Source organism: Cucurbita pepo, unplaced genomic scaffold (assembly GCF_002806865.2).
Source record: "Cucurbita pepo subsp. pepo cultivar mu-cu-16 unplaced genomic scaffold, ASM280686v2 Cp4.1_scaffold000102, whole genome shotgun sequence".
NCBI classification, from domain to species: Eukaryota; Viridiplantae; Streptophyta; class Magnoliopsida; order Cucurbitales; family Cucurbitaceae; genus Cucurbita; species Cucurbita pepo.
Window position 1 is genome coordinate 58,892 of NW_019646432.1, and position 22,060 is coordinate 80,951.

Genomic DNA, 22,060 nt, shown 5'->3' on the forward strand with positions numbered 1-22,060 from the left:
AACAAACAAGATAGGTACGTCTCTTGTCCAAGAGAAGGTGATGTAAGAAAAAAAAATACAAAACAAAACAAAATAGATGCCAATGTTTTCATCCATCCATGGTCAGGTCAAATTTACGATCCAAATCATGTACACACCGGAGCACCAAATGCATACGATAGAATTGAAATTAAAAAGAAAAAAACGATGGAAAACAACAAATTCACAAAAGAAAGAACACAAACAGTACAATTGAAGTAGCAAATAGAATCAGGGAAATTAAATGGAGGAAGCAAAGATGAAGTAAGAAGAGAATACCGTATTCATTCTGGACACAGGCAATGTGGAGTTGCAGAAACGAGATCTTATGGAGATGACGAAATGGAATATGAGAAATTTTTGGCTGTTGCGTTACGAGCTATATTATCATTTTATTTTTAAAATTCAAATTTTCTTCAAATTTCAATTTAATAAATATTTAAATTTTCGATTTTCGACTTATTCAACAAATTTTTAAATTATACCTTTATTAAGAATGAAATTAAAAATTTATATCATATGATAATTTTAAAAATATAATCGATATTAAATATGATAGAGGTAAGTTAATTTTATTTTTTTTAATATAATTTCTATTAAAAATGTAAGTAGACTAGTTATAGGGATATTATTTCATAAATTTGAGAACAAAAATTATTAGAAATAGATCGAATAATTGAAAAGTAAAGTTTATCCGACCCTTCACATGTAAGGAGAATATTTTATTAATGAGCTAGCATAATTAAGTGTAGAGTTAGAACTAGAACCTCTAAATTACAGGTTTGTGTCAAGGTCGTTGGACGATGAAAGCCCCACACGGCTAATTTATGGAATGTTCATGGATTTATAATAAAAGAATACTCTCTCCATTGGTACGAGGCTTTTGGGGAAGCCCCAAACCAAAGTTGTCAGAGTTTGTGCTCAAAATGGAACAATATCATACAATTGTGAAGAGTCGTGTTCATCTAACAAATGCATATGGTGGATAAGACACTAATAATTAAGCAAACTTGGGGGAGGAAGAGAAACACGGAAAGTGTTATCTCCCCTCCCCCGCTAAAGGTTGAAGACGATGACATGGCCGGAATAATTTATAGGTGAGCTCTTTAGAGTTTTCTTCCCATTCCATTTATCTTTTATGTTGCAGAAGAACCCTTAGGTTTTCGGGGCATTGGATTGTTTGCGTTACTCAAGCCGACATTCTCGTTTCCGCTTTGTCCACCACTGCTCACGCGAGTGCTTCCCTCTAAGGCAGAACGCTCCCCTATCGATGCATTTTTACATTCCACAGCTTCGACAGATCAAACCCGTTCATCGTCGGCACAAGAGAGCTTGAGTTTGCTTTTAAATTTGTAAAGAGTAACAATTGAGCTTGAGCTCAATCCATGGAAAGAGTAAAAAAGGTACTTATTCAAATTCCAATTGAATTGTTTGAGAAACACAATGGATGAATCAAAGGTACCATTGAATTAATACACCGAAAGTAATGGATGTCTGTCAAAACCACATCATTACACTGAATTAATCATTTATAACTAAAGAATCTTTATTTTAAATCTAAGATGAAAGTGTCATTAAATAAAAAATATATGATGTTCTCAGTCTCAAATTTACATCCAACATTCAACTTTATACACCTAATTAACTTATCACAAAATATAAGACTTCAGATATTAATTAGAAATGAAAAATCTCAGTCTCCAATACACCAAAACACACACATTAATCTCTTATATTCTAGCCCCCCTGCAATTTTAATGAACAACCACACAATAGTACATCAACAATGGCAGTCCTAGTCACTCAAGCTGACCCTGCTGAGAAGATTACTGCAATGAATTTCTACTAATCTGAGGATAATTTTCTTTTCCTAATCGAATCTGAACCAACAAGAATGATATCTATATCCCATAGTGAATCCTCCACGGCAATGCAGCTACCGACAATTGTTCGTTACTTTTCTCAGCCTCTCGAGAAGATATAGAGGTCAAAAGTGTCAATTCAATGGGACTCATTTGCCACAGTAAACAAAATTTCAATAAACCAACACTACACATGACCACTTGAAAACCAAGGCAATGCAGAGTGACAACCCTGTTTTAGACCATTGGAAGGCAGGTTGTCTTGAACGTAAGTAATCAGAAGTATACCAAATTGTTGGGTAGAGAAGTCGTGTACTGTTAAGCATAAGTGGGTGTTGGCTAGTCTCTTGAAGGGCAATCAATCGCCAATCATGTTGATACATTCAGTAAGAATGTCTTCTTTTTTCCCTTTGGTCATAGAAGATAAGCCAACTTTCACAATATTTCGTGGAGTGAGAGCACTAGACAAGCACGTACGATGGCAAAGAGAATTGGTTTCCCTTTAACTGCCTCCTTTTCTTTTGAGGAGTTCCTGGTGGTTGAAACAAAAGTAAATCCACGTTACAAGAGAGGAACAGTTCTTCAAACATAAGCACGTTGCATGGATCAATGTGAGAAGGTATTGAGAAGAAAATAAATAGGGAAATGGCAGCAGTGAACTACATGGAAAAGTACATTTTAAATATTTCTGCCCATGGAATGACCATAACATTGAGACAAAAAAATTAACTAATCATTATGTCACCCAGCAATAAAGAAAATAGCAGTGTAAAATTCAAAATGAATGACCCACCTCAGGCTATCCCTTGTAGTCGATCCTTCCACATCTTGGGCACCTTCATTCAAGAAATACAAAAATGAATGGAGTATAAGCATCCGCAGCCAATAAAATGTACTCAAATCCAAATGAAATGAACTATCAAATTGGGAGAGAGAGAGAGAGATACGTGACAAGAAGTAAAAGAAAGTAATCAACCAAAAGGAGAAAAAAATTAGCTCATTCTAAATTATTATTTGAAATCAAATGCTTTTCGAAAGTGATGGAAAATCTCACTTCATTCTCAATCAAAGTTTTAGAATGCTAAAGGCATCCTATCTGAACTTCAAATACCTTCTCTGGAAATGGAGCTGTCCAATGTGGAAAGCCAATGAACTGAAAAGTGAATATGAGAGAAATGACATTGAGAAATATTTCCCAAGTATCAAACATTTGCTATTTCTAAAACCTCAAAATCAATGCTATATATCAGTGGACTAGAGAAACGTTTCATATCATTGTTGTTCTCTCTGGACCTTTGTACACATTTTTTCTCTTGTTTTCCCACCTTCATTATATTACTTTCATTTCCTTCGANGCCAATCAAGAATAAAAGAAACTCTTTCCAGAAATAATTACAAGACAGTGCAGAAAATGGAGTAATACAATAATACCTATGTGAACGTAGACACATCAATTTAGTTTTGCAGTGCATAATAATGCGGAGCCAGTTCAGACAGCCAAAGTCGATCAATTCTAGTGATATTGCGGATGTACTTATGATTAGTTTGCACGAACTCGTTGAAAATTACACAATCTGGTTTTTTGCGGAATAGCACAGAAGAGGGATGAATCTGTACCACCTCACCACTTGCACAATCCCTGCATTTTTTGTCATGTGTGAGATAGAATAAAAAAAAATTAACAAGACAACTAGAACTACATGAAGAACGTATCATAAACACGACCCAGAATGGCCTTTATTCTAGAGTAATCCAAAAGCCCAAGTTACAAAAAGCGTGATTAGAGATTGATACAAGCATGAGACAAATACAGATGAATACCTGTATGTTCCATCTGGCTGCTTTGTGGCTACGTTGAGGAAAAAGGAAGCAGCTAGGCATCTACAAAACTGAATCGTGTCATCTCCACAAGAGTGAAGAGGAAGATTCATTTGTTCAACATGTTCCCTAATTTGACTGCAATAAAATATATGGTTGGAAAGATTATACAATGAAAAATGTATATGGTTCTTTGCTTTTCATAAGCTGAGGGAGAAATGAAAGAGTGTACAAGCGCATACAAAAAACAATCTACAAAAAAAAAAAAAAAAAAAAAAAAAAAAAAAAAAAAAAAAAAAAAAAAAAAAAAAAAAAANAATAATAAGTATTAAGCTGATAATTTAAAAAAGCCCAACAAAAGACGCCCACAAATAGGCTTTAAACCTTTCGCCTTCCCAAAGATTTTGTGAAGACCCTCCAATCCTCTAAAAATTCTATTGTTCCTCACCATCCACACTTCCAACAAGATAGAAAAACAACATAACAACCACAAGACCTCAACTTCACGAAAGGTTGAGTTCATCGCAATCTCCTCAAACAAAGACCCACATTTCCTACTACGTACCAAGTCTATCCTAAACAACTTGACCAACTCCAAAGGGAGTAAACAAACTAGCAACTCCACAAAAGATGATCAAGATCCTTGCATGTTGTCATCGATCACACCACTGCAAATCCAAAATCAANTTTCTTGTGGATTTTAACCTTCCACAAAGAGGAAAACATGAGGTGTCCTAAACGGGAAAAGGGAAGCTTCAGAAGAGAAGCTTTAGAAGAAGGGTGGTAGAACCAAATGTTTTTAAATCTAAAAAGGGCAAAATCCCATGTCACCAAATATTTTCGAATCTAAAGATGATAGGCCAAGGATCTGAAGTCTAGGCCCCCTCAACGATCACCTGAAAACATTATCCACCCATTAGTAAAAACGAATTCTTCCTAATCTACAAAACACCACTCTCTCTGCCACTAGACCGAGTAAACCTATTCATAACTAGAGAAGGATCTAAGAGTTTGCACTCAATAATTTTATTAAGGTTCCTCACCGACCTCGTGACTCTTCCTCAACTAAACTTCTCAGACAGGAATATAATAACCTTGAAACTCACAGCTAAGCACCAATGCTCACCATAAAGCTCATAGAGGCTCCCAAAACTCCTTCCTCCCCTTGGGACTAGACGGGCCATACACATCCAAGACTATCCTACCTTCACAACTTGGAACTCAAAATATACAAAGAGAGAAAACACTCCTTTCAGAATCTTGTAGACTTAAAAACTCTCCCATACCACATCAAAAGAATGCCTCCAAAGCCCATATTAACTCCAGCCCTGCCTACTCAACATGATACCACCTAAAGACTCCTAACAAAGAGACTACAATATTCTTGGAGCTTAGTTTCCAACAAAGTGACAACATTTGGCCTTTCCCAAAGTAAGAAATCCTTGAGCAGCCTCCACTTTTCCCTCCCACTCAAACCCCACACATTCCAAGAGACAAAGCCTCATTGAGTTTAGTTCCCCAGCTTCTGACAAAGCCTTTTTGCCATCCTAGTTAATTGAACAATCTAGGTTTTTCAGCTCCCTTAGCCTCTTACTCATGGTCCAACTGTCTTTTGCCCCTTCTCCTTCCCCAAATGCTCTTGAGACTGCTCAATTGATACAAGATGATTTCTCACGATTGAGGAGAGCATGGCAACCATACCATTCTCTCTTGGAAGCGGTACTCCAGAGAATTAAGTCTTGGCCTTGGAAAACCAATATGATCTCTAGTAGTACCGAAGTGGCTCTCAAGACCCCACACATGCTCTATGGCTAACACAAAGGAGTAATCAAAAACCCACTCTCCCCATTAAAGTTGTAACCAACCTTTGTGAGACCATGCTAACCTCAGAACTGATGCAGTTTAAACAATGGAAATTAGGAGGGGGTTGTAAAAAGACAAGGACAAGGAAAAAAACTCAATTCCAGGTAAAATAGGAGGACTCAGCATAAGAGAAGAGGAGAGCAACTTTGGACATGAAACAAGGACTCAAAGACTTGCATCAAATCAGAATGAGAATTCTAAGAAGAATTGTGATTAGTATTAACTAAGGATTTAGCACCCTGACCCTATAAAGCCTACACCTTGTTCGATGGATGCGGACTCAATTAAAAAATAGGTGGGAAGAGATGCAATATGTATAGCTTAAAACATTTTGTGCATGTAAACATTCAATAATCAATTAAATAAACAAAAGAAGAGCCCCGGCGAAGTTCCTTTTAAATAATTCATTAAGAAATTAATGGCAAGGACTAAAATATTTTTTTATCCAAAGTTATAATGCTAAAAACTATATTTTTAAATTAAGATACTAAAATAGAACTTAAACAAAATTTCAAAAGTGAAGAATGTGCTCTAGTTAGAGGGATCAATTATCTATGAGACCTCATCACTTGATGCATGATCATTAACCAAGGAATTTTGTTGCTAACCTGTGAACGTCACGTGCGTGTCTCAAAGATCTGCTATTGATAAAATTTTCTTTGCACCACTTTTTCAAGCTTTTCTCCACTTTTTCTTTGCTAAGTTCCAACTTTTTCTTATTCAAAAATTCCTCAGCAGATCGATACACATTGATTAGAGTGAGATGATCACCTTCCAGACTTGAAAAACATTTCATTTTAGCTCTTGCCTGAAAGCAGAACAAATATATGGAATTTTACCATAGAGTTAAATAGAAGACTAAACAAGACTTCATCATAGGAAATATTTCTAATTATTAACTATTGTTGAGTGAATGACAGTAGCATGCTATAACTTTTATGATACGAGGACAAAATCTAAAAACAAAAGAGGAATAGAAACAACATAATTTGTATAAAGTGTGGACTGACCTCTTCTAACTTCTCACGAGGGTGGTAAAAAATGGATTCAACTGAGAGCATTGACACAGTTATCAACATTTCTTCCAAACAGTTGAACTGACCGGCAACAATCAAAGCTTTAGAGTATATTGGATCTAATGGAATACGAGCCATCAAATGTCCTACTGGATTAGATAGTTTGCCGTCATGTGCTACAGCCCCAAGCAGAATCAATTGCTCCAACGACTTGAAAATAGCTTGCCTGTTGAAAATAAGGGTCAAGGACACATTCCCATCTTTCAACCCCCACCCCTCAAAACCTATCTTTTCTTCCCTTTTTTTCCCACAAGTAAGAGGAAGCTAAGGTAGATAAAAGAAAATAAAAAGTAGTAGCTCCTATTCACTTAACACCTACATATAAAAACATCCGGCACCCACACATGAAAAGATAAACCATACAACATGCTTAAGCAATAAACTTTATAAAACTTGCACCTTGGTGGTTCTTCCAAGAAATCAAATTCCATGATATTATCAACGCCTAAAGCCTTCAACTGTAAGATGACATTAGAAAGGTTGCATCTCTTTATCTCTGGCTTTGTTGAATCCTCAAGTTTATAAAACATATCCTCAGGATACTGACGAAAGCATTTCCCAGGTCCTTCACGGCCAGCACGCCCACTGAAGCACTAGAATATTAATACTAGAACTCTCACTAGTTAAATTCAAATATTTTTCGCTAGAATTATAGCCTAAACAAAATTTCATAATAGCAATCATGCAGTCATGCTTAATCCAACATATTACCTCCTCTGTAGTGCCTGTGCTTTTGAGGTTGGAAAAACAATCAATGATTCCATCCCTTTGTTTGGATCATAAGTGCGTGCTTTTACAAATCCAGGATCAATAACATATTTGATCCCAGGTATTGTCACGGATGTCTCAGCAATGTTTGTTGCCAATATCACCTAAAAAGCAGGGCCACCAGCAAAATCTTTAGGCAAGAAGCATTAATTTCAAAAATGAAACAAACAAGGACTCTAGGAGATATAAAAAAAATGCAAGAATGTAAAGGATCTTTTTAGTAAGATATGCTGAAATGATAATATTTGACTGGGAGAAAGAATGGAAAAAGAAAATTTATATAATGAACTCTTTAGATACAACGTTGTTAAACTACCTTAAAAACTCCAAGAAGCATCAATTTCAAATATGAAACAAACAAGGAATATATGAGATAATAAAAAAAAAAAATGCGAGAATGAAAAGGATTTTTTTAAAATGATAATATTTGACTGGGAGAAAGGATGAAAAGAAAATAAAGAATCCATTTAATACAATGTGGTTAAACTACCTTACGGACTCCAGGTGGAGTTGGGGCAAAAACTCGCAATTGTTGCTCCGAAGGAAGGGCTGAATATATAGGAATAACTACTATGTTCTGTTTGCTTTCAGGCAACTTCTGAATCTTGTCCTTGGCAAGATTTTCAATAGATTCTATCTCCTCTTGCCCAGTTAAAAATGCAAGTATATCACCGGGACTCTCCTCCAAATGAATCTAGTTCACAAGATATGTGTGATAATACATTGAAATTGTTATATGAATTAGAAAGACAAAGGGTGTTCAAAAGTTTATATTCAAAACAAAACTTGATAAACAATAGCCGTGAAAAAGATTTATATAATAAGCAACTGAATAGAAAATTTACATGTTATTGTTAATAAAAAGCCATGGTGAGAATTTAATAACTACCTGAAATATAGTAATAAGAGTGGCCTCCAAATAATCTGATACATGCTTACGAGTATAAAATATAGCCACTGGATGTTGACGCCCCTGGACACGAAGAGCCCTTGCCCCACCAAAGTACTCAGAGAAAAGGCGTGCATCTAAGCTGGCAGACATGATAATTAACTTCAATGGAGGTAGTTTCCTTCCACGATATTGCCTGAGGGAACTTGCACATTTACCATTATTTCCATTTTCTACCACTAGGCCATTAGCATGCATGTTCTCAGCATTCAAAGAGTCATTCAAAGATCTAGATCTTGTTTTCTGCACTTTTTTCAAAAATCCTAGCAATACATCAGTATTAACTGTTCTCTCGTGAGCTTCATCAACAATGATAACTGAATATCTTGAGAGAAAAGGGTCCAACAGTGCTTCCCTGAAAATTTATAAAAGCAACATGATACCTAAGTTAGAAAATTGCACAAAGTCCACATTTACCCTAAGTTCTGCAAATCTTAAAGAGACAATTAGAATGTCGATAAAAGAAATTTAGTTCACGTATTAGTCATCAAACAAATTTTATTTATCATGCCTATCAACAAATAGGTTACGTGGAAAAAAACATACAATGCATGGATCAAGAGGAAGGACACAATATGAATTCAAAATCAAGTATCACCATCAAAATACAAATACTCAAAAAGACAATAAAGAAAAATAGAATAAAAATTTGTAATAAAACCTTATTTGCGTGTCCGTTGAAATGGCATTTTGATAAGAAAGACAAAGTTTCTATATAGTACCTTAGCAGTAGACCATCAGTCATGTACTTGATTCTTGTGGAACTAGAAGTTACATCCTCAAATCTAATGGAATACCCAACCTTTTGCCCAACTTCAACACCACATTCCTCAGAAACTCTTTTAGCAACAGTTACCGCAGCAACACGCCGAGGTTGGGTCACCCCGATAGCTTTCCCATCTCGACAAAATCCAGCATTAAACAGGAACTGCGGTATTTCTAAAAAACATGGATACAAATAGTTCAGCATAACAATAAGGTAACTACGATTATAAAATTTAGAAACATGGGACAGAATCTCACGCGTCGTTTTTCCACTCCCAGTTTCACCAACGATGACTAATGTATCATTTCTATGCACCTCTTGTATGAGCAGATGTTCAACTAATCACATAAAAGAAATCAACAACTCTCAGGAACTTAGAAAAAAAACTAATTTGAAATAGAAGACCAAAAGAATTTAGGTTAGTACCCGAAGCTACTGGGAGTGACTTTCTATGTTCTGCAATTTTTCGCTTCCTGCATAGCAACCAAAATCACGTCACCAAAACATTGTAAGTTGTAACCAAAAACAGATTAGAATTATAAGTACATGCCTGGAGATATTTTCGCTCCTGCAATCATTAGCTGAGACCTTGGCATTGACTCCCAGTCTTTCCATTGCCCCTGTAGTTTTACAAAAAAAAAAATGATGAAACAAAAGCCAGTTATAATCAATTACAAAAAACTTCTAACTTAATTTCCAATGGCTGATGTATAGAAGGGAATTGCCCAAATGCTTGCTAGTTTTTCTTAGATTAGTTATGATTTCACCTATCCGACTCCAAGCTCCAAGCGTAAACGGATACTTCAAAACGATTTTGAAAGCTCATGGGTTTGACTCGAATAAAATCAACCACAAAACCTTTTAAAAAAACAAATCTCACCTCGAGTCGTCACTAGAACCCACCGGAAAAGGGTCGTTGAGGGCTTGTATAGTCACAGCCGGTGAGGAAAGAAAAACAGAGTCGCGCTCGTTATCGGAACTGTTGAAGAGAGAGAATGGCCGACCGCCGAGCACTGGTCGATGGGAGCACCGGCGTTGGCCAACCGCCGGCGGAAACCGAGAAAGAAAAGAGGATGATGATAAGCCGTCGCACGATGAACACTCCCCTAGTCGTGGGTGACTCCGAGACAAAGGGAAAAGAACAGTCGAGGGTTTAGGTTTAGGCTTACAGAATTAAATTTCATAATTATCTAATTATTTTCCTAATTAACATTAAAAAGAAATTTTTGGAAAAAGAAAATATAAGTTATTTGGCTCGGTAATTATTTTCCTTTATTTATTATACATTTGTAAAAATATATATAATTATTATTATAAGAAAATTAAAATAAATTTAAAAAAAAAAAAGTTGACCCTTTTTTTATCCCCGAACATAACTACATGTTCACGACGCTGCAGGGATGAGGATTGATCGATGTTGATACGTGCTCACCAATTTGAGTTCATTGTATGAGTGACATATAAAAGAATTCATTGCCTCATGTGTTTTGTAGTTGAGATGTTCTTGGTGCAATCAAAGTGAAAGATGCTAGTTTTTCTCATACTTGTAAATTGAATCGGGAGTCTTTAATGAACTAAAATTTTTACTCTTTTTTAAAGTTATTCTCGATTGGATGATATTTGCTACTTGGTGTCACGGTTATACATTTTCAACCATGCGGCGACATGATCTTGACACGTTCCTAATATGTTTTAAGGAGAACTCAAGCCTCATTCACATTTTTCGCCTCAATTTGTGGCTTCGTCGAACCTTAGGCAAGATTCGCTTTCGCCAACCAGACACAACTCGTGTAGAATCCAAATTTGTTTGGTCACACATGTCATCCGTGCATACATGCTTAATCATCTGCGACTCTAACTAACTTGCATTTAACTGTATACCAAGTCTTCAGGCTTGATCTTGCCTCTATTCTAAGCCAAGGTCTCTCATAAGCAACGTCGCATCTTATCATCATCTTGGTTCCCGTCGACTAACTCATGCATCGTGATGTCGTTCCATGTCTCGGGACAACTTGGCCATTTTGGCTTGCTCGAACATGTCTATACCCATGTATTGCTCATCTCATCGAGATATCCCGAACATCCATCTAGGTTCTCATCGAGGTATGAACCCTCCTGTGTCCATGCTAAGTCATTTACAGACTCCGTATTGGATAGTGAGTTCATATACCAACCTTCGACACATGGACTGGGGTGTAATTTCGATATACCCATGTCATTTGACACTATCCTTGAAAGACCCATTTCAAAGGAAGACACTTGAGATGCTCGTCTCCCAACACTTGCAGATGTCTCCCCTTAAGACAATTATGAGGCATTTTTTGTGTGGCAAGAGTGACATGATTTTGGGGGCTCTCTTCGACCCTTAATGGGTCCATCTTTGACACTCATGTCGACCTCGTTGCCTCTATTTTACTTATGCTCAGCTTAGTGTGTTAGATGATGCACCGTACTCCTCGATCACATCATGACACTTGCCTATCTTGGCCCTCGCGTGGTCGAATAGGGGCCATAAGAGAGTCGTTGCCTTGATTATGACCTTCTCCCCCACTTAAACTAGTCATCGTCCTTATGACTTTTTCGAGGGTATGATCGCACCATGAATTGTGACACTTGCAAGGATACTATAGGGTTTGACCTAAGTCACTGAATAGTATTATTGAGGTACCGAAAAAAATAGGAGGCAATTGGACTTGGTGATACTTTTCACACTACTAGCAACCTCATAAACTCTCTTCAATTTACTTGGGTGCCATGGAGGTTTAGGTATCTAGGCGATTTAAATAGCATCTCACATTTTCAGGATATTCGGGACTAGTTCACCGAGGCTAATCCAATTTCTGGGAACACTAAGTTCTAGATCTCTAATCATCTCTCATGATCCTAAAGTGCTCGGTCGACTAGAAATGTACTGATTCAGGTCAACATAGAAACTACTCTAGCTCTACTGCCCAAATTTTAACTTGGTTCTTGTGCATGCTTTGTAGCTTGGTTCTTGTGCATGCTTTGTGAGGGAGATAATCCTATCAATCACCTAAAGCACAAAATTCATAACCTAAATATTCATACATGCTCAACGGGGAGATAAGATCCATCAATCACCCGGAGTACATATCACAATATTGCATCCTCTTTCTAACCGAATGAAAAGCACTAAAATCAACATAGATCTTAAATTCTCATATACACTTGACTAATTTGAATCTCATTTAAATTTTAAATATATTTTTTTATTTTAGGTATCTAATATATATTAATTTCAATATTTAATGTATCAAATACAATAAAATAAATATATTTTTCTCTTTTATGTCTAATATATCTAATATATTAAATACGAGTTGGTACACTTTAAATTAACATATTTTTTTTATACTTTTATTTAATATATCAAATACATGCAATACCTTATCAACCTACCATTTATAAGCTTTAATAATACAAATTTAATTAATTAAACTCTTTAATTAATCAACTTTCATTGTTTTAACCTTAGGTCACTCCACGGTAGATTTAGAGGTGCACTCATGCACTATAGAACAAGTTGTATTCATTGATATAATTATTACAAGAATATTGATCCTTCACGATTGTTTTTACCCCTATAGATCCCAACAAAATGCTCACTTTATCACTGTAAATTCTCGATATTTCAATTTATGCCACTTGAAGAAGAAGTTTCATTGTTATAAATGGGTGGATTATAATTTAGAGTAATTGTATTTTGTGCTTTCTTTAGCCAATATCTTTGAAATTCTTATATAGTTTAGGTGCAGTGTTTTTCAGCCCCGACATGGTCTCTGCAACAGTGTGCATTTCTTCTTCCTTGAATCTGGGATCTGTGCGTTGTTAGTACGACGTTCTAACCAATTGAGCTAATCAACTTAGCTTTGATAAACTTGGCTCTTCCGCAATGATATACGACCGGTAGATTAACCTTGCTCTAATACTACTTGATGTCTTTTGACTGCCCAATTTGTCGTGCGAAAATTGTCGGAAAAAAAGCAGGAGAGAGATAGAAGTATTTCAGTGAAGACCAGATGATTTGTTTCTCATTCCACCGACATATTTAAATAACAATTATATCCTAAAAATTGAAAGAAAGCAACTCAATTAAAGATCATCCCACTAACTTTAGTGCTCTAACTAAAAATAGGGATGACTCTTTAGTGCTCTAACTAAAGATAGGGATGACTTTTAACCTTCATTTATCTAACCTACCTTAGCATCTGAAAATGACGAGAATAGGAACCACAATAGTGTTGGATGTGACCCATGATTTAAATATGTTGAAACAATTAAATAAGTGAAGGTACGACTTGAGGGGAGAGATCTTTTGAAGCAAAGAAACCTTAATCAATTAACTTTTCAATTCCCATTTTTGTTGTTTGTGAAGAGGGCATACATATCATGAATATTTATAGCAGAGAAAACACTAAGAACTTTCTGCTCAAGATAAGAACCACTCACAATCTTACTAATTAAAGCACAAAAGTTGGTCTCAATTCCCCTATAGTTGCTCCACAAGTTAGCAAGTATTCTACGGAAGTCTTCTACCCATTCTCAAGTTAATAACTTATCCTACTAATTCAAGCTCACAAATAGTTTATATCTCATCTAACTAATTTTAACAGAACAAAGTTGTGAGAAAGAGGGTTGATAACTAATGATTGCTTATCGTCTTGATATAACATAAATACGATGTTAGAAGCAAAACAGACAAATAGAATGACCCAAACAACAACAATGGTAAGAAGAAGAAAGATTCATTTAAACTACTACGTTAGATCTCACATCGGTTGGAGAGGGGAATGAAACATTTTGGAAACCTCTACCTAGTAGACGCGTTTTAAATCGTGAGACTGACGGTGATACGTAACGGGCCAAAGCAGACAATATTTGCTAGCGGTGGGCTTGAGTTGTTATAAATGGTATCAGAGTTAGACATTGAGCGATGTGCCAGCGAGGATGTTAGGCCCCCCAAGGGAGTGGATTGTGAGATCTCACGTTGGTTGGAGATGGGAACGAAACATTTCTTATAAGGGTGTGGAAACTTCTCCCTAGTAGACGTGTTTTAAAATCGGGAAACTGACGACGATACGTAATGGACCATAACGGACAATATTTGCTAGCAGTGGACTTGCGCTGTTACAACTAGGATTTATACCGCTCAAATGCATATGATATTAACTTTATAAACTATGAATATTTCCGTCGCTCAAATATAAGTGATAAGAATAAGACGAAGATTCATTTAGCCTACTAATATTAATAATGTAACAACCAAGGAAAATAAAAAGGAAAAAAAAGAAAAGGAAAAAGAAAAAAAACTCGACGCCAAACGCTCAGTTACCATCACGAAAAGGTCCCTAACGATAGCGCAATAACTCAAGGTACGTTTTGTGCCTATTCGTAAGTACCGTCGTTGGTAATCGAGATTGGAAAATTGGGTTTTCCTAAACATTCTTAGATCTGTGTTATAGGAACTTTTAGGCCACAAAACTTCGAGGAAGAAAAGAGGGACGACAAACAGAGAGGAAAAGGAAGAAAGAGAACCGAAATCGGCAACGGAAACGCTGCGGGAAGGAGAGAGAAAATGCACCAAAAAATTGCGCAGAAGTCAGGTAAGGAAGAAGGATCCATCGGATCTGGGTCAGCCCGAACCGAATACCCAGACCTAGGCTCAAACCAATCTAAGTCTAGCCCATGAAATCGAGGCCTAACTACAGCGGCCAAACCTCAATCAACCCAGAAGCCACAGTTCAACTGTACCAACCTGAGACTAGACCCACGGTCCAATCGGACCGGCCTGCAACCCAAACACTTGCGACCCAGTCCAGTAAACTGAGGCCCAACAACCAGCCCGCCCCAGTAGCCTTTTGCAGCAGTCGACCCGAATCGAAATGTGACCCGCGCCTCGACTCGACGCGCACTGCACAACGTGGCACGTTTTGCTTCTACTACGTGGCACACAGCGGCGCAGGCGGTCCCTCAGCTTGGCTCGATACAAACGACTCGGCGGTTCCCAGCGGTTGTTCAGCTCGGCTGACCTGTTTTCGGCCCGGTTTCCACTATTTGGACCCTCCTGAACCTCTTTTCGATCCCGATTAAGGTATTCGAGGCAGTTTTAGAGCCGTATTTCACATTTGAATTATTGGTAAATTCAGTGTGAAATACTGACGGAAGGTGGCGAATGGTGTGATAGGAAACAAACCCTGGCTGTAACGACCCTAAATTTCCACATATCTAGAGTCGCCACTAACGTCTCATGCTCATCTCTAATGCAGAATAAAAATCTAAGAATGCTCATCTTTATTAGCGGACAAATTAAAAACTTCAGAATACATTCAAACATTGGAAAACACTGTCGGACTTACGTGTTTCAAACATCATGCTAGAGTTCAAAAAGATAAAAAAAAAAAGGATTACAAATTAAATAATATAAATGAATGAAATGCAAACGCCCTATCCTAACCAAGACTAGGAATTTCAAATATGCAACTATCCTATGCACGCGCCATAGTCTCTGATCACGATGCCACCGTCAACCGTACATGGGAGACTTGCCTTTACTTGAAAAACAATATGGCACACGACCTGAGTATTTCGAAGAAATACTAGTAAGTGACCCCACTGTAGGGGCCATGCTAATGCAAACACATGCAATAATGAATTAGGGACCTATCTGTAACGACCTAAAAAAAATTAAATAATTAAAATAATTAAAATAATAATTTTTTCTAAACTACTCTCCACTCACCCCTCCTTCCTCTCCCAACTATCCCTCCTCAACCAACTCATCAGTAATATCTCAAATCAGAATACTGAATAATTGGTGGTTCCTATCATGAAAAAAAAATACAAATAACCACGTTTACAAGGAGAGCTGGAGATTTAATTTGGAGAGAGATCTTGTTGTTATTACGGTAAGTCACTGTAAGTCATGTTTCAGATCTCTGATCTCTTTTTAAGTCATGTTTCAGATATTTGATCTCTTTTTCATATATCCAGATCAGATTTCCTTTTCGTTTGTCTAATTATTCATAATTAGATCATTGGTTCTCTTGCCCAGTTATTTAGATTTTTGGTTATGATGTTAGGTCATAGAAAAATAACTAGAACAAATTTTCTTTTCTTTTCTTTTTGTCTAATTATTCGGAATTAGATCCCTGGTTCTCTTGCCCTTCTTGTCTAATTATTCGGAATTAGATCCCTGGTTCTCTTGCCCAGATATTTAGATATTTAAATTTTTGGTTATGATGTTAGGTGAATAATGAGATCCCTGGTTAATTAGATCCCTGGTTCTCTTGCCCAGATATTTAGATTCTCTTGCCCAGATATTTAGATTTTTGGTTATGATGTTAGGTCATAGAAAATCACTAAACAAATGAGGCAAATATTTGTCAGAATAAAAGAAAATACAGAACAGATAGAAAAATAAATACAAAATAGAGAGTAAAATAGAAGAATTAATAGGTAAATAAGAAAGGAAAGAGAAGAAGAAAGGAAAGATTTGGAATGAAAATTTATCTGTGAATTTTAGATTTTAACCAAATGAAGAAATAAAATACATATAAGATAAAGGAAAGATTTGGAAAGAAATTAGAATACAAAAAAATATTATAAGATAAAGGAAAGATTTGGAAAGAAATTAGAATACAAAAAAATATGAGATGACTATAGCCAAAATACTGTTAACAAAATCAAAAGAAAAGACTATATATATATAGAAGAAAAAAGTATAAATGCACGTAAAAGAAAAAAAAAAATAAAGAGCAAGAAGTAAAGAGAAAATACAGAAGGCAGGAAAGAAGTAAAAGAGAAAAAAAAAGTATAAATGCACGTAAAACAAAAAAAAATAAAGAGCAAGAAGTAAAGAGAAAATACAGAAGGCAGGAAAGAAGTAAAAGAGAAAAAAAGAAGATAAAGAACAGGAAGTAAAAGAAAATACAGAGGAAGAAAGAAGAAGTAAAGAGAAAAAAAAAAAAGATAAAGAGCAGGAAGTAAAGAGAAAATACAGAGCAGGAAAGAAGAAGTAAAGAGAAAATACAGAGAGCAGGAAAGAAGTAAAAGAGAAAATACAGAGAAGACCAGAAAAAAGTAAAAGAAAAAAAAATACAAAAGCAGAAGTAAAAGTGAAAAAAAAAGCAGGAAGTAAAGAGAAAATACAGAGAGCAGGAAAGAAGTAAAAGAGAAAATACAGAGAAGACCAGAAAAAAGTAAAAGAAAAAAAAATACAAAAGCAGAAGTAAAAGTGAAAAAAAAAGCAGGAAGTAAAGAGAAAATACAGAGAGCAGGAAAGAAGTAAAAGAGAAAATACAGAGAAGACCAGAAAAAAGTAAAAGAAAAAAAAATACAAAAGCAGAAGTAAAAGTGAAAAAAAAAGCAGGAAGTAAAGAGAAAATACAGAGAGCAGGAAAGAAGTAAAAGAGAAAATACAGAGAAGACCAGAAAAAAGTAAAAGAAAAAAAAATACAAAAGCAGTAAAAGTGAAAAAAAAAAGTAAGAGAAGTGAAAAAAAAAGCAGGAAGTAAAGAGAAAATACAGAGAGCAGGAAAGAAGTAAAAGAGAAAATACAGACAAGACCAGAAAAAAGTAAAAGAAAAAAAAAATACAAAAGCAAAAGTAAAAGTGAAAAAAAAAGCAGGAAGTAAAGAGAAAATACAGAGAGCAGGAAAGAAGTAAAAAGAGAAAATACAAAGAAGGCATACAAAAAAAATAAAAGAAAAAATACAGGCAAAAGAAGAAAAAAAAATAGAAAAGGCAGGTAAGAACTAAAAGAGAAAATCAAAAGAAAAAAACTAAAAGAGAAAATCAAAAGAAAAAAACTAAAAGAGAAAATCAAAAGAAAAAAACTAAAAGAGAAAATCAAAAGAAAAAAATATAGAGGAAGAGAAAAATAAAAAGGAAGAGTTGGGAATAAGAATGGATCTGAATTCATAAACAATATGATCAAGTAAGAATGGATTAAAAATTGGTCAAAAATATGTCTTGAAGACAGAAAAAACAGAGTATAGAAAGAATATCAAAATACAAGAGAGAAGTCAATCGAAATAAAAAATAGAAAATGAAATCNAGATCCCACCAAGGTCAAAACGGTCACAAAGTGGGAACGCCCAACTACGGTAATGGAAGTAAGGAGTTTCCNCTAGTATATTATAACCTTCAAAGACTTTATCTATGCAAAGTCTTTAGAATATATATATAATATGTGTATATCTATTTAGAGGTATANTCTCGCGTTTAACAAAGTTAACAAAAAAAGGGGTACCGTTTAGATGGAATGATGCTTGTGAGGCAAGCTTTCAGAACCTAAAAGAGAGATNCAAGAGAATTTAACATAAAATTGATGCCATGAATTCTTATAGGTTGGCTTGGATACAAAGGAAAAATCGAACTTTCATTAAAAATAAATTGGTGACAACAGTATAAGCTAATCAGGTAAGGCCATGTCTCTATTGGATCATCCTAGTTTCTTCTTCTCTCGGATTTGAGATGTTGGTACCAATCACCAGCATGATTGGTAAATTCGACAATAGCAAGTCTCATCTTCTTATTTTCACTATAGGTGTTGCAATCAAACACATGCTCTATCTTTCTTTCCCATTGCAAGTATGCCTCAGAATCTGCCGTTCCACAAAATGGTGGGATTTTGAGTTTAACTCCTCCATCTCTATCTTCATGTACTCTTTCCATCCTTCTAGGTTGCATAATAGTTGCATGGTTATTTCTTCCTCTCCATCTACCATCAACTTGTCTTTCTTGTACTACTATACCTTCATCTTCTTGTAATGTTCGTTCTTGTCTTTGTTGTTGCGCCCTTCTTTCTTGTCTATCTTCCATCATCATTTCCATCATACCTTGAATTGCTTGAAGAATGGTTGTATTAAGATCTGGTACTGGTGGTACTCCTTCTCCATTATGTGACATTTTGTTATCAAGGGGCCTCTCCACACTTCTCACAAAAATTTCACTCAGGGACACCGTGTTTAACACTCAAAGGTGGGCTTTTGGTACTAGGTTAAGAATGTAAAGGCTGCTTTTTTTTTTTTTTTTTTTCGAGAATCTGAGAGAGAGAAAAAATTGATAGAAAAAAAATAACAATAAAAATATTTCACCTCTAGAGCGGCCAAAGAACGTCGACCAAATGCTCTGATACCAAATGATAAGCGCCTACAATGCTGGAATTTGCAAAGCTAGAGGTCCTTCTAGAATCCTTGCAAAACGCTCACAGAGAAAGCTAACTTAACGGATTGATTCCAACCAAGAGCTGGTTAGAAGATGAATGACTCTTAGATCGAACTTGGAATCTATGATGGTCACTCTTAGATACCAAGACAATTCACTCCAGAATTAGCTTGATCAAAACTAATTCAATGAATCGGTTTAAACATCAAACCTAAAGCAAGGTTTGAAAAAGAATAACACCAAAAGGTTATCAAGAAAACACAAAGGTTTTTTTTTTTTCTGTATTCAACCAAAATCCCTCAAACATGAGTATTACATGCCTTTAAATAGGCCCAAAAGATAACCGTAACAAAATAAAGTTCAGCCACCAACCACTAATAAATGCTATTAAATACAAATTGAAGAATACAAGGCAATTCATACAAACTTTTAATAAATGCTATTAAATATAAATTGAAGAATATAAGAAAATTCATAAATTGTCTTAATTGGTAGTTCAACTACCAAAGAAAAGTCTTCTAATCACTTTCCAATGTCAGCCACTCCATTATTTTCTTGATTTGATACTTGAATGTTCTTTGTATTGCTTCTTATAATTGCTCGTTCGGGTACATGCACGTGATCAGTTGTTGGATTCATATCACAAACTCTAAGCGTTGATTTGATGGTAGTAAACATGACGGATTTCGACGTCATACTAGGCATGGATTGGCTAACCGAAAATCATGCTAGTATAGACTGTCGTAAAAAGGAAGTAAAATTTTCACCACCGACAGAACCTACCTTTAAATTTAAAGCCACAAGTACCAGGATTACCCCCAAGGTAGTCTCGATGATGAAAGCAAAGAAGTTAGTCCAACAAGGCGGATTAGCTATATTAGCATGTGCGGTAGACGTAAGGGAAAAAGAGAAGACCTTAGAAAACGTGCCAATAGTAAACGAGTTCCCAGATTGTGTTTCCTAGGATTAGCTATATTCCTAGACGTCCTACCTGGAATACCCCCTTCTCGAGCGGTCGACTTCGTCATCGAACTCGAGCCGGGAATTGGGCCTATTCCAAAGCACCTTATCGCATGGCGCCAGCAGAGTTGAAGGAACTCAAGGCACAATAGCAAGACTTACTAGATAAAGGGTTCATTCGACCTAGCGTGTCCCCCTGTGGTGCGCCAGTGTTGTTTGTTAAAAAGAAAGATGGATCGATGCGTCTGTGCATCAATTATAGAGAGCTAAATAAGAGAACCATAAAGAACAAATATCTTCTGCCTAGAATAGAATACTTATTTGATCAACTCAAGGAGGCAACTGCATTCTCCAAGATAGATCTTCGGTTAGGTTACCACCAAATTAGGATCAATGAAAAAGACGTACCAAAAATAGCGTTTAAGACAAGGTACGGTCACTACGAGTTCGTAGTAATGTCATTTGATCTCACCAATGCCCCGGTTGTGTTTATGAAGTTAATGACCGGGTATTCAAGGAATGTCTAGACATGTTCGTGATCGTGTTCATTGACGACATCTTAATATACTCGAAAACAGACCTCGAACACGAGAAACACCTCTGAAAAGTCGTAACCACCCTAAGAGATCACAAGTTGTACGCCAAGTTCTCCAAATGTGAATTTTGTTACAACAAGTCTCTTTCCTAGGACACGTGGTGTCAAAGGACAGAATATAGATCCCACCAAGGTCAAAACGGTCACAAAGTGGGAACGCCCAACTACGGTAATGGAAGTAAGGAGTTTCCTAGGATTGGCGGGATACTATCGAAGGTTCGTGCAGGACTTCGCTAGGATAGTCTCGCGTTTAACAAAGTTAACAAAAAAAGGGGTACCGTTTAGATGGAATGATGCTTGTGAGGCAAGCTTTCAGAACCTAAAAGAGAGATTGGCCGCCCCGATACTCACAGTACCCGAGAGCTCAGAAGGGTATGTAATTTATAGTGACGCCTCCATGAAAGGACTGGGATGTGTATTAATGCAACTCGGCAAGGTTGTCGCATACGTGTCTCGTCAACTTAAGGAATACAAAAAGAACTACCCTACCCACAACCTAGAGTTGGCCGTTGTAGTGTTCATGCTGAAAATTTGGCGACATTACTTGTATGGAGAGAAAACTCAAATTTTTACCAACCATAAAAGTTTAAAATACTTCTTCACCCAAAAAGAGTTAAATATGAGGCAGAGAAGGTGGTTAGAATTGGTGAAGATTATGATGTAGATATCCAGTACCACCCTGGAAAAGGAAACGTGGTTGCAAATGCTTTGAGTAGAAAGATGGTCCACTCGTCGACCCTCATTACGAGGGAAGTAAGGGTACAAAGAGAATTCAAGCGAGTCAACATAGTTGTAGCGACCGAGGGAGTCATAGCACAGTTGGCCCGACTCAACGAGAGGATCCTAACCTACAGAAAGTCCTAGGGCTGCTAGACGAAAGTCCAATAGATGGATTCTCGAAGTCCTTAGATGAAGAACAATTGTATCAGGGACGCCTATGTATTCCGGCAATAGAGGATTTAAGAAAAGAGATACTGATGGAAGCTCACAATTCGTCATTTGTCATGCATCCAGGAGGTACTAAAATGTACCAAGATTTAAAATAACACTTTTGGTGGAAGAGCATGANTCTAAGCGTTGATTTGATGGTAGTAAACATGACGGATTTCGACGTCATACTAGGCATGGATTGGCTAACCGAAAATCATGCTAGTATAGACTGTCGTAAAAAGGAAGTAAAATTTTCACCACNCTGAA

At 36.2% G+C, this 22,060-nt stretch overlaps 1 protein-coding gene across 2 annotated transcripts; it reads right to left on the minus strand.

Moving 5' to 3' along the window:
- Positions 1-1,627: 1,627 nt before the first annotated feature.
- On the minus strand, positions 1,628-10,264 carry LOC111783818 (pre-mRNA-splicing factor ATP-dependent RNA helicase DEAH10). 2 transcript variants are annotated; one of them, XM_023664659.1, is made up of 16 exons: positions 10,001-10,264; positions 9,671-9,740; positions 9,547-9,593; positions 9,378-9,458; positions 9,077-9,293; positions 8,295-8,709; positions 7,896-8,099; positions 7,349-7,509; positions 7,037-7,222; positions 6,572-6,803; positions 6,170-6,369; positions 3,702-3,836; positions 3,312-3,519; positions 2,992-3,033; positions 2,674-2,716; positions 1,628-2,412 (listed from the first exon to the last, which is right to left on the minus strand). In XM_023664659.1, the coding sequence occupies exons 2-13, from the start codon at positions 9,733-9,735 to the stop codon at positions 3,336-3,338; spliced, it is 2,127 nt and encodes a 708-aa protein (XP_023520427.1). In that variant the 5' UTR covers positions 9,736-9,740; positions 10,001-10,264; the 3' UTR covers positions 1,628-2,412; positions 2,674-2,716; positions 2,992-3,033; positions 3,312-3,335. The 2 variants fall into 2 exon arrangements, with proteins under 2 accessions (XP_023520427.1, XP_023520426.1); XM_023664658.1 differs by lacking the exon at positions 2,992-3,033.
- Positions 10,265-22,060: the final 11,796 nt, after the last annotated feature.